The sequence below is a fragment of the Rhinolophus sinicus genome, chromosome X, assembly GCF_036562045.2.
Source record: "Rhinolophus sinicus isolate RSC01 chromosome X, ASM3656204v1, whole genome shotgun sequence".
NCBI classification, from domain to species: Eukaryota; Metazoa; Chordata; class Mammalia; order Chiroptera; family Rhinolophidae; genus Rhinolophus; species Rhinolophus sinicus.
The window spans coordinates 39,627,335-39,639,840 of NC_133768.1; the positions used below are offsets into that span (position 1 = coordinate 39,627,335).

General features: G+C 53.8%; 1 protein-coding gene across 1 annotated transcript; it reads left to right on the forward strand.

Annotated features, from left to right (window-relative positions):
* The first annotated feature begins 1,982 nt into the window (after positions 1–1,982).
* On the forward strand, positions 1,983–8,878 carry GATA1 (GATA binding protein 1). Its single transcript, XM_019714275.2, has 6 exons — positions 1,983–2,095; positions 5,961–6,199; positions 6,701–7,078; positions 7,178–7,323; positions 7,823–7,948; positions 8,361–8,878. Exons 2-6 carry the CDS (start codon positions 5,980–5,982, stop codon positions 8,730–8,732), a joined length of 1,242 nt encoding a protein of 413 aa, XP_019569834.1. The 5' UTR covers positions 1,983–2,095; positions 5,961–5,979; the 3' UTR covers positions 8,733–8,878.
* The last annotated feature ends 3,628 nt before the right edge of the window (positions 8,879–12,506 follow it).

Below are 12,506 nucleotides of genomic sequence, written 5' to 3' on the forward strand. Positions count from 1 at the left end.
GTGAGTTAAAAATCACTTGACGGATTAAACCTCATTTAGCGGCCCTATCACCCTACGGAGCAGCCACTGTTATTACCCCATCTTTATAGATGAGGAACTGAGGTCCAGAGCAGATAAGAACTCGCCCAAGGCCACATGGCCAGTCACTGGTAGGACGGTCTGTAAATGAGGGTGGGCTGGCTCCAGAGTAGATGTCCTGAAACCATGGCCACTGACGTCACAGGGGTCTTTGCCCTCATTCTTACCAATGAAGGCTCAGCACAAGGCATGGCACACAGCAGGAGCTCAATAAATTCAAAGTCACGGCCTTGCTCTTTCCTCCTCAAAACTCCCATTTTGCATATGAGGACACGGAGGCCCAGAGAGGCAGATGAGGATGGAAAACTCCCTCTGGGGTGGGCCCATGGGTGAGTAGACCCCACTGACTCAGGGCTCCAATCTTGCCCTCTGCCTTCCGTGGGTCTCAGTCTCCCCATCTGTAGAATGGGTGGTCAGAAGAGCTCCCTGTCCCATGAAGTCCTGGGGTCACAACTGGGTAGTCTTATACCTCTGCCATATTGAGGACCCAAGTTGGACACATACTATGTCCACTGTGAGCATGCGTCCTATGATTTCCCATGGAGAAAGTGCTCAGAATAGGCCAGGCATGGATCTACGACAGCGTAAAACACTGGTTGTTGTCATTGTTGTTACTATCTAGGGGAGGTAGGACAGGGCAGGAAGGTGGTGGCGGAGGTGCAGAGGCCCAGCAACTCTCTAGGGGTCCCTCTCAGCAGATATAGGGCAGAGCCACAGGCCACATGGGTCCACAGCAATCCACACTCCCCTGTCCCACCCACCACAGCACCACCTGCCCAGGGCATACCCAGGCCACCACCTGGATCTCATGGACTTCCTCTCAGACTTTCTGCCTCTGAATAGCCACCTCTCTGTCTCTTTCCTCCTCTCTACAATGTCAGCTTTGTCTCCTTCTGTTTCTGCACCTGTGTCATTGGGCTCTGTCATTTGCAGGCTTTATCGTTCCCTTCTGTCCATCTCTGTCTCTCGTTCTCTTTGCCTTTCTTTCTGTCTTTAACTATCTCTGGCTCTCCCTGTGTGTCTCTCTCCCTCTCCCTCTGTCTCTCCCTTCTTTCTGTGTGCTCTGCCTCCTTCCAGCTCTGTGTCTCTTTCTCTGTGTCTTCCCATTTCCTTTTTTCTCTGTCTCTATCTCTTTCCCTTCTCTGTCCTTTCATTTCTCCTTCCCTTCCTCAAGGATCAGCAGAGGAACCAACTCTGGTTCCCACCTGTTTCCCGCCTCCAGAGCAGCATGGCGGGCAAGAAATTGAAGCCGCTGTGCCTGTGTGCACCCCCAGCCCCGCCCCCATCCCAAGACAGCCAGTTACCGGAGCCAACAGCCACAGTGGCCTCCATCTGATAAGACTTATCTGTTGTCCCAGGGCAGGCCAGAGCTGGCCTAAGCCCCAGTGAGGTGCTGAGTGAGTGTGCCCCTGCCTCCTGCCAGCCCTGCCCTGGCCCCTGTGCTGGGCCTGGATAGTCAAGACGTCCCTCAGGCTCTGGTTCACATCCCACCGAACCTCTCTGAGCCTCATTCTTCTCGCCTGCAAAATGGGTACAGTCACATCCCTCCTAGCCTTGTGGCCACAAAGACTTGCATACATATGGACACAGCCCACACCTGGCCCAGCACACAGTAGGGGCTTTACAAGCACCGAAAGGCCCAGCAGAGTCATGAAGCCGTTATCTGCTATTTACATTTTATCTTGGCTTCAGCCCATTTTGTTTGGCCGGACGCTGAAGTCCTCAGGAGCCCAAGTCAAACAGGGTCCGAGAATCTGAAGGGTGGGCAGGTGGGGTGAAGGAAGGCCCCCACTGCCCAAGAGGTGCCCCACCAGCAGGGGGCCCGCCCCCTCCCCTGGCCCGCCCCACCCACTAGGGCACCAGCCACTCCCTGGGGAGGAGAGAGGAGGGAGAGGGGAGGGAGGGAGGGAAGGAGGAAGGGAGCCTCAAAGGCCAAGGCCAGCCAGGACACCCCTGGATTCACGCTGAGCTCGCCACATCCCCAAAGCAGCTGAACCCTCCGCACCAACCAGCCCAGGTCAGTCTCAGCCCCTCCAAGAGTCCCCAGCAAGGCAAACCCCGGGTCTGCTGCCCCTTACCTTAAGGCTACTCCTGCAGCCTGCTTCAGACTCCCCAACCCACTGCTGGTCCCCAAAGTGTCTACCATCCCTGAATCCCTTGACAGCTCCTTCAGACCATCGGTCTTCCCAACCCCCATTTCTACCTCAAATTTACCCCGTTACCCCACCTCTCTCTGCCCTGACTCCCATCCATGTCTTTCAAGATACCTATGTTCCCCTGATCCCTTATTGTTGCTGCCCATAACCTATCTCTGCCCCCTAAAACATTCTTTCATCTCCCTGAATCCTACTTCTGTCCCAACTCTGATTTTCACTTACCCGAACTTGTCTTCATCTCCAAATTCTCCCCCAAAACTCACTTTTGCCTCCTTCCTATTTCTGCCCCCCAAACCCTTATCTGCTCCACACCATCCTTGCCTCTGCCCCCAATACTCTCTTTGACCCCCCAAACCTGTCTCTGGCCTGCCAAACCCTAGCTCCATTCTCTTACCCCCATTTCTGCCTCTCAAACCCTATATTTGTTCTCTGTGACTTCTCTCTGGCCCCCCAAAACTATTTCTCACCCCCAACCCTCTGGCTGTGCACGAAAATGTCTTTGTTACCCCAAACACCAAGTCTACTCTTCCAAATCTATTCTGTCACATGAATCCTTGTGTCTGCCTTCCCTAAACCCCATCTCAGCTTCAGAATGTCTTCTGTTCCCCAGATCTTCTCTCTGGCCCCAAATCTTTCTCTCCTCCAGCTCTATCTCCATTCTCAAACTCCTCTTGTGCACCCATAACCCATCTCTAATCATCAGACACATTTGTTCATGTCCAAAACCATCTTTGACCCCTGAAACTCCATCTCTGCTCCAATAAAACCCTTGGACCTCCAAACTTTTCCATGACCCTCAGAATCCAGTCTGACCCCCAAACTACATCTCCAACTTCTCAACTTCATCTGACTCTCAAATTCCACCCCTGACTCTCAACCTTGTCTCCGCTTTCCCAAGCTATTTCTGATCACAAAATGGGACCTTTCAAGGTTGTCTCTTTTCCTTAAGCCCTGTGTCTGCTTCCTCATCCCCCATAGCTATACCCCCAAACTCTCTTGACTCCTCAACCCCATACCTGAGCCTCAAACCCTCCTAAGATGCATCTGCCCTCAGACCCCATCTCTGCTCCCTTCAGTCCTGAGGGACCCTCCCTTGAAGGCTGGGAGAGGGTCATTACCTTGGGTGAGGGGCTGGGCCGAGGGAGAGTTGAGGGTGCCGACCTGCTGCCTACTGCCCGTTGGGGCAGCACTTACTCTAGTGGGGCAGCTGATAAGGAGCTTTCATATCCCCCAGCCTCGAGATAAACTTTATCTCTGTCCAGAGAGTGATAACTGGGGGTGGGGGGGTGGGCCCCTGCCATGGGAGGGGTAGGCAGCCCTGGACCCACCAAGGTGTCAGGTGCAGGGACAGGGGGCAGTGGGGCTGGAGTGAGATTATGGGGATGAGGCGAGGATGAGGGGATAAAGGAACAGTGGTGATAGAGACAAAAAGCAAGAGACACACAGGAAGACAGAGAGAGTAGGAAGGGAGAAACAAAGAGAGAGATGAGGATAAAAAGAGATAAAAGAGCAAGAGGCAGAGACATACAGAGAGAGAAAGGAGAAAGAGAGAGAGAGACTCAGAAATAGAGTAAGAGAGACAGAGAGACAGCAGGAGAGAGGGAGACCCAGGAACAGAAATGAGAGTGAGACAGGAACACACACAGAGAGAGACTCATAGACAGAATCCTAGAGAGACCCAGAGGGAAGAGATGGAGGCCGAGATGAGGGGCCAAGACGCCCTCCCCAGGGAGAGATGCTGGGGCCTAGGTTGGCGGTGGACACATCCACAGGCCCATCTCTTTCCCAGTACAACCTCCAACCCCAGGCCCAGCCCTGAGCCTATCTACACAATGGGTCACATAGGCAAGGAGTTTGAAGATGGCCTTCCGCTCTATCTCCTGCACGCCACAGGCAGGGAAACCAAGGGCTTCAGATTCACAGGGCAAGTCAGGGGTAGGGGTAGATTTCCTGGTTCATCATCCAGGGCTGCGTGCAGTGGGGTGTGGTCAGGGATATGGGGATAGTAAAACAGACACGGAGATGAGGCCAGAGGGCCCAGAGAGAGCGCCCGGAGAGACACACCAGCAGAAAGAGATGGAGTAGGAGAGAGGAAGATATGCGTGGAGAGGGAGAGAGAAGAGAAACAGAAAGAGATAAAGAGAGCTAAGAAAGAGAAAGAGAAACAGAGATAAAAAGACGGAGAGATAAAGATGGAGGGAAACAATCAGAGATAGAGACATGGAAAGACAGAGAAAGGGAAGGGAAAACATTAGACATTTATGGAAGCACAGAGAAAGAGCGCGATGTACATCATGGTAGCATAGAAAAATGGGAGAGAAATGCAGAAAGCCAAGCTTGAGAAGAAAGAGATTGTCAGGGAACAAGAGACCCAGGGGAGACAGAAATACACACAGGGAAGTACAGAGGCAAAATGGTATAGGCCAAGCCGCCATCTCACAGGTCTTAGTTTGGCCCTGTCACTACCTTGTATCTGGCAGATGGGGAAACTGAGGCCTAGGGATGGTGAAAACTGGACGAACCCGAAAGCAGAACTATGGCCAAACTCCCCAGGGGAGAGGGTAAAGGGAACGCCTCCCACCTGTCCTCCTCCTCAGAGGAAGCTAGTGGCCGTAGGGTGATTTCAAAAGTTGGGTGGGGATGGCAGAGATAAGCAGTGGGGGTACTGACCCCCCCATGGAGCAGGGAGGAACTCTGTCTGCAGACCCAACGGAGGTGGGGGAGGGGGTAGTCAAGCCGGAAACCATGGGGTTTCTGAGAAAGTCAGAAGGCAAGATGCAACAGATAGGGATGAAGTTGGGGAGCACAGGAGGGTGAACCCCAAGGTCCCAGGGAGTGAACAAGTGGTTCAAGGGACTCTGATTCTGCACCCCAGCCCACCCCACCCAGACTCCTCTAGAGGGGGAGGGGAGGGAAAATGGGGGTAAGGAGAGAAGAGGAAGTGGAGGAGGAGGAGGGGAGGAGAGAAGAAGGAGAGGGAGAAAGAGATGAGCAGAAATGGAGAAAGAGGAGAAGGATGGAGAAAAAGGAGGGGAGGAGAGAGGAGGGAAGGGAACAGGACAGAAAAGCAGGGGGGAGGAGATATAGAAAGGGGAGGAGGGAGAGAAGGTGGCTGGGGGGAGAGGGAGAGAAGAAGGGAGAGGTGGAGGGAGAGAAGGGGGACCAAGGAGCGAGGATGAGGGGCCAAGGGAGAGAAAGAAGGGGAGGGGAAGAAGGGGGGGGAAGGAGAAGAGGAGGAAGGAGGAGTGGAAAGAGAAGGAAGAGGGAGAAGAGGAGAAAGAAAGGAAGTTGAGTGAGAGAAGATAAAAGAAGAGACGGGAGGGAGGGAGGAGGGAAGAGGGAGGAGGGATAGGAACGAGAAGAAAGGGAGGAAGAGGAAGAAGAGAAGAGGAAGGAACAGAGGGAGGAAGAGAAGGGGAAGGAATAGAAAGGGGTGTAGAAGGAGAGGAGGAGAGACGGAGGAAAGAAAAGACAAATGGGGCAAGATGGGAGGAGAATGAGAAAGGAAAGGAGGACGGGGAGTAAGAGGAGAGAGTGGAAGACAAGGGAGAGATGAGGGAGGAGAGGGAAGGAAGGAGAGAGGAAGAGGAGGAGGAAACTAGAGAGCTGGAAAGGAGGGATATAGGTTGGGAGGAGGGAGTGGGAGGAGGGAGAAAGGAAGGAAGAGGGGGTGAAGAGGGGAGGGAGGAGGATTTCTGTGTCTGAGGACCCCTCCTGTCCTCACAGGTCAAACCCCAGAGGCCCCATGGAGTTCCCTGGCCTGGGAGCCCTGGGGACCTCTGAGTCCCTGCCTCAGTTTGTGGACCCTGCCCTGGTGTCCTCACCACCAGAATCTGGGGTGTTCTTCCCCCCTGGGCCTGAGGGCTTGGATGTAGCAGCCTCCTCCACAGCCCAGAGCACCGCCTCAGCTGCAGCTGCCGCACTGGCCTACTACAGGGATGCTGAGGCCTACAGACACTCCCCAGGTAACTCCTTTGGGTGGCTGCCCTGACACTGGTGTCATGCTGTTGAGTTGCCATGGAGACCCTTTGCTATGGCAGAGCCCCACACGGAGGTCATCTTGAACATGGCCAGAAGCCTTCACATGACTTCCCCTACTGAAGCCCAGACTTGGGAATGCCCATGCTCCTTAGCCTGCCACACTGGGAAGCAGTGTTGGAAGCAGGTGGTGGTGGCCTTGGCTGTCAAGTGTCCCATGAGGCTCCAAATCCCCACAGTCATCCTCAAAGCCCACTGGGAAATGGCGGGAGGTTACTGCAGTTGCCAGAGTGACCAGTGGGGCTGAGGATCCAGGAGTCACCCAAGGGCCAGCAGCTGTTCTGGCAACCTGTGGGAAGGCTGGAGAGCTGGCCACCATGTTGGGGCTGTCGGGCACCATTGCACCCTGAAAGCTTTAGGATGTACAGGACGGCTTTAGACTCTTCTGTCCTCTTCTTTCTTCCTTCCCATACCCACCCCTGTAACAGTCTTTCAGGTATACCCATTGCTCAATTGCATGGAGGGGATTCCAGGAGGCTCACCATATGCCAGCTGGGCCTACAGCAAGACCGGGCTGTATCCTCCCTCGACTGTGTGCCCCACCCGTGAGGACTCCCCTCCCCAGGCCCCAGAAGATCCGGATGGGAAAGGCGGCAGCAGCTTCCTGGAGACCTTAAAGACAGAGCGACTGAGTCCGGACCTCCTGACTCTGGGGCCTGCACTGCCTTCATCACTCCCTGTCCCCAGCAATGCCTATGGGGGCCCTGACTTTCCCAGTAACTTCTTTTCTCCCACCGGGAGCCCCCTCAATCCAGCGACCTACGCCTCCCCCAAGCTCCGTGGAACCCTGCCCCTGGCCACCTGTGGTGAGGTTCCCAAAAAGGGACAGGGAGGCTGAGGTGGGGGTGTCCTTGGCAAAGTTGGGCTGAGCCTGGCTCCCTCTTCCCCTCTGTCCATCTCACCAGAGGCCAGGGAGTGTGTGAACTGCGGAGCAACAGCCACTCCACTGTGGCGGCGGGACCGGACTGGCCACTACCTGTGCAATGCCTGTGGCCTCTATCACAAGATGAATGGGCAGAACAGGCCCCTCATCCGACCCAAGAAGCGCCTGGTAAGACCCCAGGCCTGCCTCCCCTTAACCGGGCAATTCCTATCCTCAAGCTCTACAAGAACCCAGCTCTCCCGTCCCTTCCCCATTCGTACAGGAAGCCAGCTTTGCACAGGAACGCCTAGCCTTGACCTGCCCTCACAGGCTGTGAGCAGGAAGCCTGTCCTCTCCCCGCACAGCAGTTTCCATCCTTGGCCTCACACTGGGATCACCTTGGGGCCCTCCCCTAGACGGGCTGATTTAACTGGTCTGGGGTGCTGCCTGGGCATCAGGATTGTTTTTAACTCCCCAAGTGATTCCAGTGTCCGCCAAAGTTGAGAACTACTAATGTAGTTCCCCACGTGATACTGAAAGCCCCTGTCCTGGACAGGAGGCCCTGTCGGTGCCCTATACAGAAGCCACAGTCTGCACCCTGTACAGGAAGCCCTGCCTTCACCCTGATCCTCACCTCTTGGATCCTCTACCCCCAATGCCCTGATCCTCACAGTCTCGCTTCTCCCAGATTGTCAGCAAACGGGCAGGTACCCAGTGCACCAACTGCCAGACAACCACCACAACACTGTGGCGGAGAAATGCCAGCGGGGACCCTGTCTGCAATGCCTGTGGCCTCTACTACAAGCTACACCAGGTGCGCCCTCCTTCCCCTTCCCTCTTTTCTTCCCTCCCTTCCTCCCTCCTTGCTGTTATTCTCCCCCATCCTCCTTGTCCCTCATCCCTCCCTACTCTACTCCATCTCCCCTTCCCTTTCATTCCCTCCTGTTCCCTTCTCCCTCTTCCATCTCCCAGCTCCTTCCTCGTTTCCGCTTCCCTCCAGCATCAGGTAGTCCTACATTGGGAGGCTTTCCCCAGTCTTTCCCCAGCGCAGGACCTCACAACCTCACGATTCCTTAGGACAATACTGTGCCACACCCAGGGCCGGCTCCCGAAGTCCTCCCCCCAATTCCCTATTCTTAAGGAGTGGGGTGGCGAGGGTGTCCCTGATGGAGACGTGGAGGCAAAGGTGTGGAGTTGGGAAATACCCATGGCCTTCATTTTGACAGGTGAACCGACCACTGACCATGCGGAAGGATGGTATTCAGACTCGAAACCGCAAGGCATCTGGCAAAGGGAAAAAGAAACGGGGGTCGAGTGTGGGAGGTACAGGAGCAGCTGAAGGACCAGCTGGTGGCTTCATGGTGGTGGCTGGGGGCAGTGGTAGCGGGAATTGTGGGGAGGTGGCCTCAGGCTTGACATTGGGCCCACCTGGTACTGCCCATCTTTACCAAGGTCTGGGCCCGATGGTGCTGTCGGGGCCTGTTAGCCACCTCGTGCCTTTCCCTGGGCCCCTGCTGGGTTCGCCCACAGGCTCCTTCCCCACAGGCCCCATGCCTCCAACTACCACCACCACTGTGGTGGCGCCACTCAGCTCGTGAGGGCACAGAGCATGGCCTCGGGGCAGCGGTGGGGTCCTTCTCCTCTTGTTGCCAGAGGTCAGTACAACCCCACCCTCAGGGCCACAGACACCCCTTGGCCTGGACCTTCAAAGCTTTTGTAAAATAAAACCAACAAAGTCCTGAAATTGGAGGTGTGAGTCTGTGTGGGACCGAATAAAGAGCCACGGTAGGTGGGGTATGTAACAGTGTGTGATTCTTTGATGACCGCGTGAGGCTGTGTGAGACAGCACGTGTGACCCAGCACGGGTGACCCCTCACAATAGTGGGTTATGATGTGCAATTATAATAGTGTATGAACCCAGCCTGTGTATCCACACGTCAAGGTGAGAGACAGCGTGTGACTGGCTGATTGCGCTGCGTGGGGGTGAGGCAGCAAGAGATTGCGTGCGTGACACCAGATGACTGCAAGAGGCTGAGGAAATGTGTGGGGTTGTGTTCGTGTGACTGAGCACCACAGGGTGGTGTGCAAACCGCCTGACAGCATGTGTACTGGGCACAGAATTTGAGTGATAAAAATTTCTGAAACATTGAACAAGGACTATGTATGACAGGATGTGGAGACCGTAAGGGTGTGTGTGTCAGCATGGCTTTGTGGGTCTGGTAAGGACAGTATTTCTGTGCCAGTCTGTGTACGTAAGCATATCCCATGGGATGGGGCACGTGACCGTGTCCCTCAGTGGCTGACACTGTGAGCAGCTCAACACACATCGCTTCAGTCGGTATACGTGAGGGACCCCCTTCCAAGGGACAGAAGACATACTCAGGACAGGAATGGAAGGCAGGGGGACGGCTGGAATGGTAGCCAACAAAAAGGTCAGAAGACCAGTCTGGGACCGTGGGGTTGTCCGTGGGCCTTCCTGTCACTCATCTCTTATCTCTCAAGGCCCAGCTCAGCCTGCAGCCCTGTGGAAAATGGTAGAAAAGGAGAGGGGGAAATTAGGGGGACCAAATAGCCTCTGGGGGAATATTTAGACCCCGTAGGTGGGGGCGCTCCCCGCAGTGCCAACGCCTTCCCCAGCACACTTAGGTGAATTGCTCTCCCAAAGCAGAATCTGTTCTCCCATTTAACAAACCCTCACATACCGTGTTTCCCCAAAAATAAGACCTAACCGGAAAATAAGCCCTAGCAGATTTTTCAGGATGACATCCCCTGAACATAAGCCCTAATGCGTCTTTTGGAGCAAAACTGAATATAAGACCCCATCTTATTTTCGAGGAAACACGGTAGGAGCACGCACTGAGTGAGGTGTCGTTCTAAGACAGACAGGTTAAATGGTCAACCAAGGCCACAAAGCTGATGGCACGGGGCTGAGCCCGGCTCCGTGGCTCAGCCTCCTCTCTACCCCGCAGTTCCTAACAGCAAGCAGCACCATTTACTGAGTGTTTACCGTGGGTCGGCAACGGTTGGGAGGCCTCCGCTGCTTTAGTTCATGAACACCTGAAAAAAAATACTCCAAAAAAGTATGTATATTCGTACGCATTTTACTAACGAAAAAGTGAGTCTGAGTCCGGATGAGTAACTTGCCCTGACCACACTGAGTTTAACGAGTAGATTTTAGATGGTGCCACCCCCCACCCCCGAGTCTTGCTCACACTTACTTGGGCTGCTTTTCTCTCTCGTTTTTAAACCACTCCTCAATTCACTCAGATCTGGATTTGCTTTTGGGCTGCTTCTCGCCCGCAGCCCCAGAGATGGGGATGGTGGGACCATATATCCTGAACATAGTCATGGGTAAGCAGCTGTCCTCCACACAACAGCACCCCTTAGCGAGTCGCCACACGAGACCACTGCAGAATCACAGGAGCCCACACTCATTACAGGGATTGTCTAGAACTGCCCTGGCCCTGTAAAAGCCTCCTGCCCGGCTGCCCCACAGATCACTAGCCCTTTCACCCTGTAGAAGCCCCTCCTCTGAAACAGAAAGAAACCCCTCTCAGAACCTGTGCTGGAAATGTGCCTGGCCCCACCTTGTTCAGGAACCCCAGGCCTCACCCCCTGTAAGAACTGCAGTCCTAGCCTGGTACAGGAACCTAGCTCTGGAACTCTAAGGAACCTTCTCTAATTATCAACAGGAAACCCATACTGACCCTGGACAGGAGCACCAGTCCTCGTATTGTATAGGAGGAACCCCTGTCCTGCCATGGGAATCTCTGAACCCACACTGTAAGGAAGTCCCTGAACCACCTCTTTCACAAACGCCTATCCTGACCCTCTTCCTGAGCCATGATCTTTCTCTAGGAATCCTACCTTGACCTGGGACAGGCCACCTCTGTCCTCACACTGTACTGGAGCCCTGCCCTCCAGGTAGCAGTTTACAAACATTTTGCTCACAATAAAATCTAGTTCTAACCCACGGACCTGACTCTTTCTGCAGAAATCTCCATCCCATCTGGCACCTCTTCAGGAACCCTGATTGAGTTCAGGAGCCCTTGCTTCCATTGCTGGCAATGACCCTAAGACGTCGCTCTGCACAACAATCCCTATCTCGCACCCCACCTTGTAGAGTCCACAGGAACCCATGATCCAGTCTTCAACTTACATGGAAAACCCTTTCCCGACCCTCTACTTTAAGCCCAGACCTCATTCTATACAGTTACCTACAGCTTCACCTAGCACAGAACCCCCTGCCCAGACACTGTACAGGACTTCCCATCCTCACCCTGTGTTAGCTCCGTGGCCGTGACCTTCTACAGGAAGCCTTGCCTACAACTGTACTGGAAACTCTGACTGGATTCTACAGAAAACCTTTTCCTGACTTTCAACAGAAATCCTTAACTTGATTGGTTTACAGAAATGTCTGACCTGATCCTTCATAGGAACTCCTGACCTTACACTTTGGAAACACTCTCCTGAACCTGTTTGGGAAACCCTGACATGACTCTCTCTGACAGCTCTTGCCCTGGCTTTGTTCTGGAAGCCCTACCTTCATCTCATGCAGGAACCACTGTCATGACTGTGGCTAACGGCTACTGCATTAAGCAGCGCAGCTCTGTAGAGTCTGCAGAATCCTGTAGCAGGCACCACCACAGGTTTATCAAACCTGTTCTCTTTCTTCCTAAGCTCACTCACTTTCCCAGCCTCCCTTATAGTTAAGACGTGGACTTGTGACAGAGTTCTGATCAATGAAGTGTAGGCAGAGTGACATACACTACTTCAAGGCCTGGCCCATGAAAACCTCTCATGGAATCCTCCTTCTTTCCCTATCTACCAGCTGAATAGTGAAAACTCTGTGGACTCAGAGGAGGGTAGAGCCACAAAACGGAAGTTGCCTGGGCCCATTAATGACCAGTAGTAAATATTTACATTGGATTTTGTATGCGCAAGAAATAAACATTTGTTAAGCTCCTGAGATTCTGGGTTTGTTACAGCAGCTAGCCTAATTTAGTCCAATTAATAAGAATCTCGGCTGAATCTCGACACGAACACCTGATCCTACTGTCCACGAGTACATGAATGCAGCTCTGAACCTGTACAGAAACACCTGTGCTGACTCTGAAGCTGGATCACCTTATCTCTTTGTAGGAATAATGCAGTCTAAGGAGCCCCATCCTGAACTTGTATGGGAACCCCTAGTCTTGAGCTCTCTAGAAACAACTGTCTTGTCCTATATAGAAAGCCCTGCTTGGTTCAGTGGAGGCACACTAAGGAAACTATAGAAATCCCTGTCCAGAAACATTTGCTTGACCCAGTAGAAGAAGACCAGAAGTGACCAGACCTTGTCCATGAATCCCTCTCCTTACACCTCACATGAA

What these genes read in the sequence shown, in the direction of transcription:
- GATA1 (XM_019714275.2), top strand. Translation starts at nt 5,980, where the DNA reads ATGGAGTTCCCTGGCCTGGGAGCCCTGGGGACCTCTGAGTCCCTGCCT. An exon ending in CCTGCCCCTGGCCACCTGTG is followed by an intron (nt 7,079 to 7,177) that starts GTGAGGTTCCCA and finishes CCATCTCACCAG; the next exon opens with AGGCCAGGGAGTGTGTGAAC. An exon ending in TCCGACCCAAGAAGCGCCTG is followed by an intron (nt 7,324 to 7,822) that starts GTAAGACCCCAG and finishes CGCTTCTCCCAG; the next exon opens with ATTGTCAGCAAACGGGCAGG.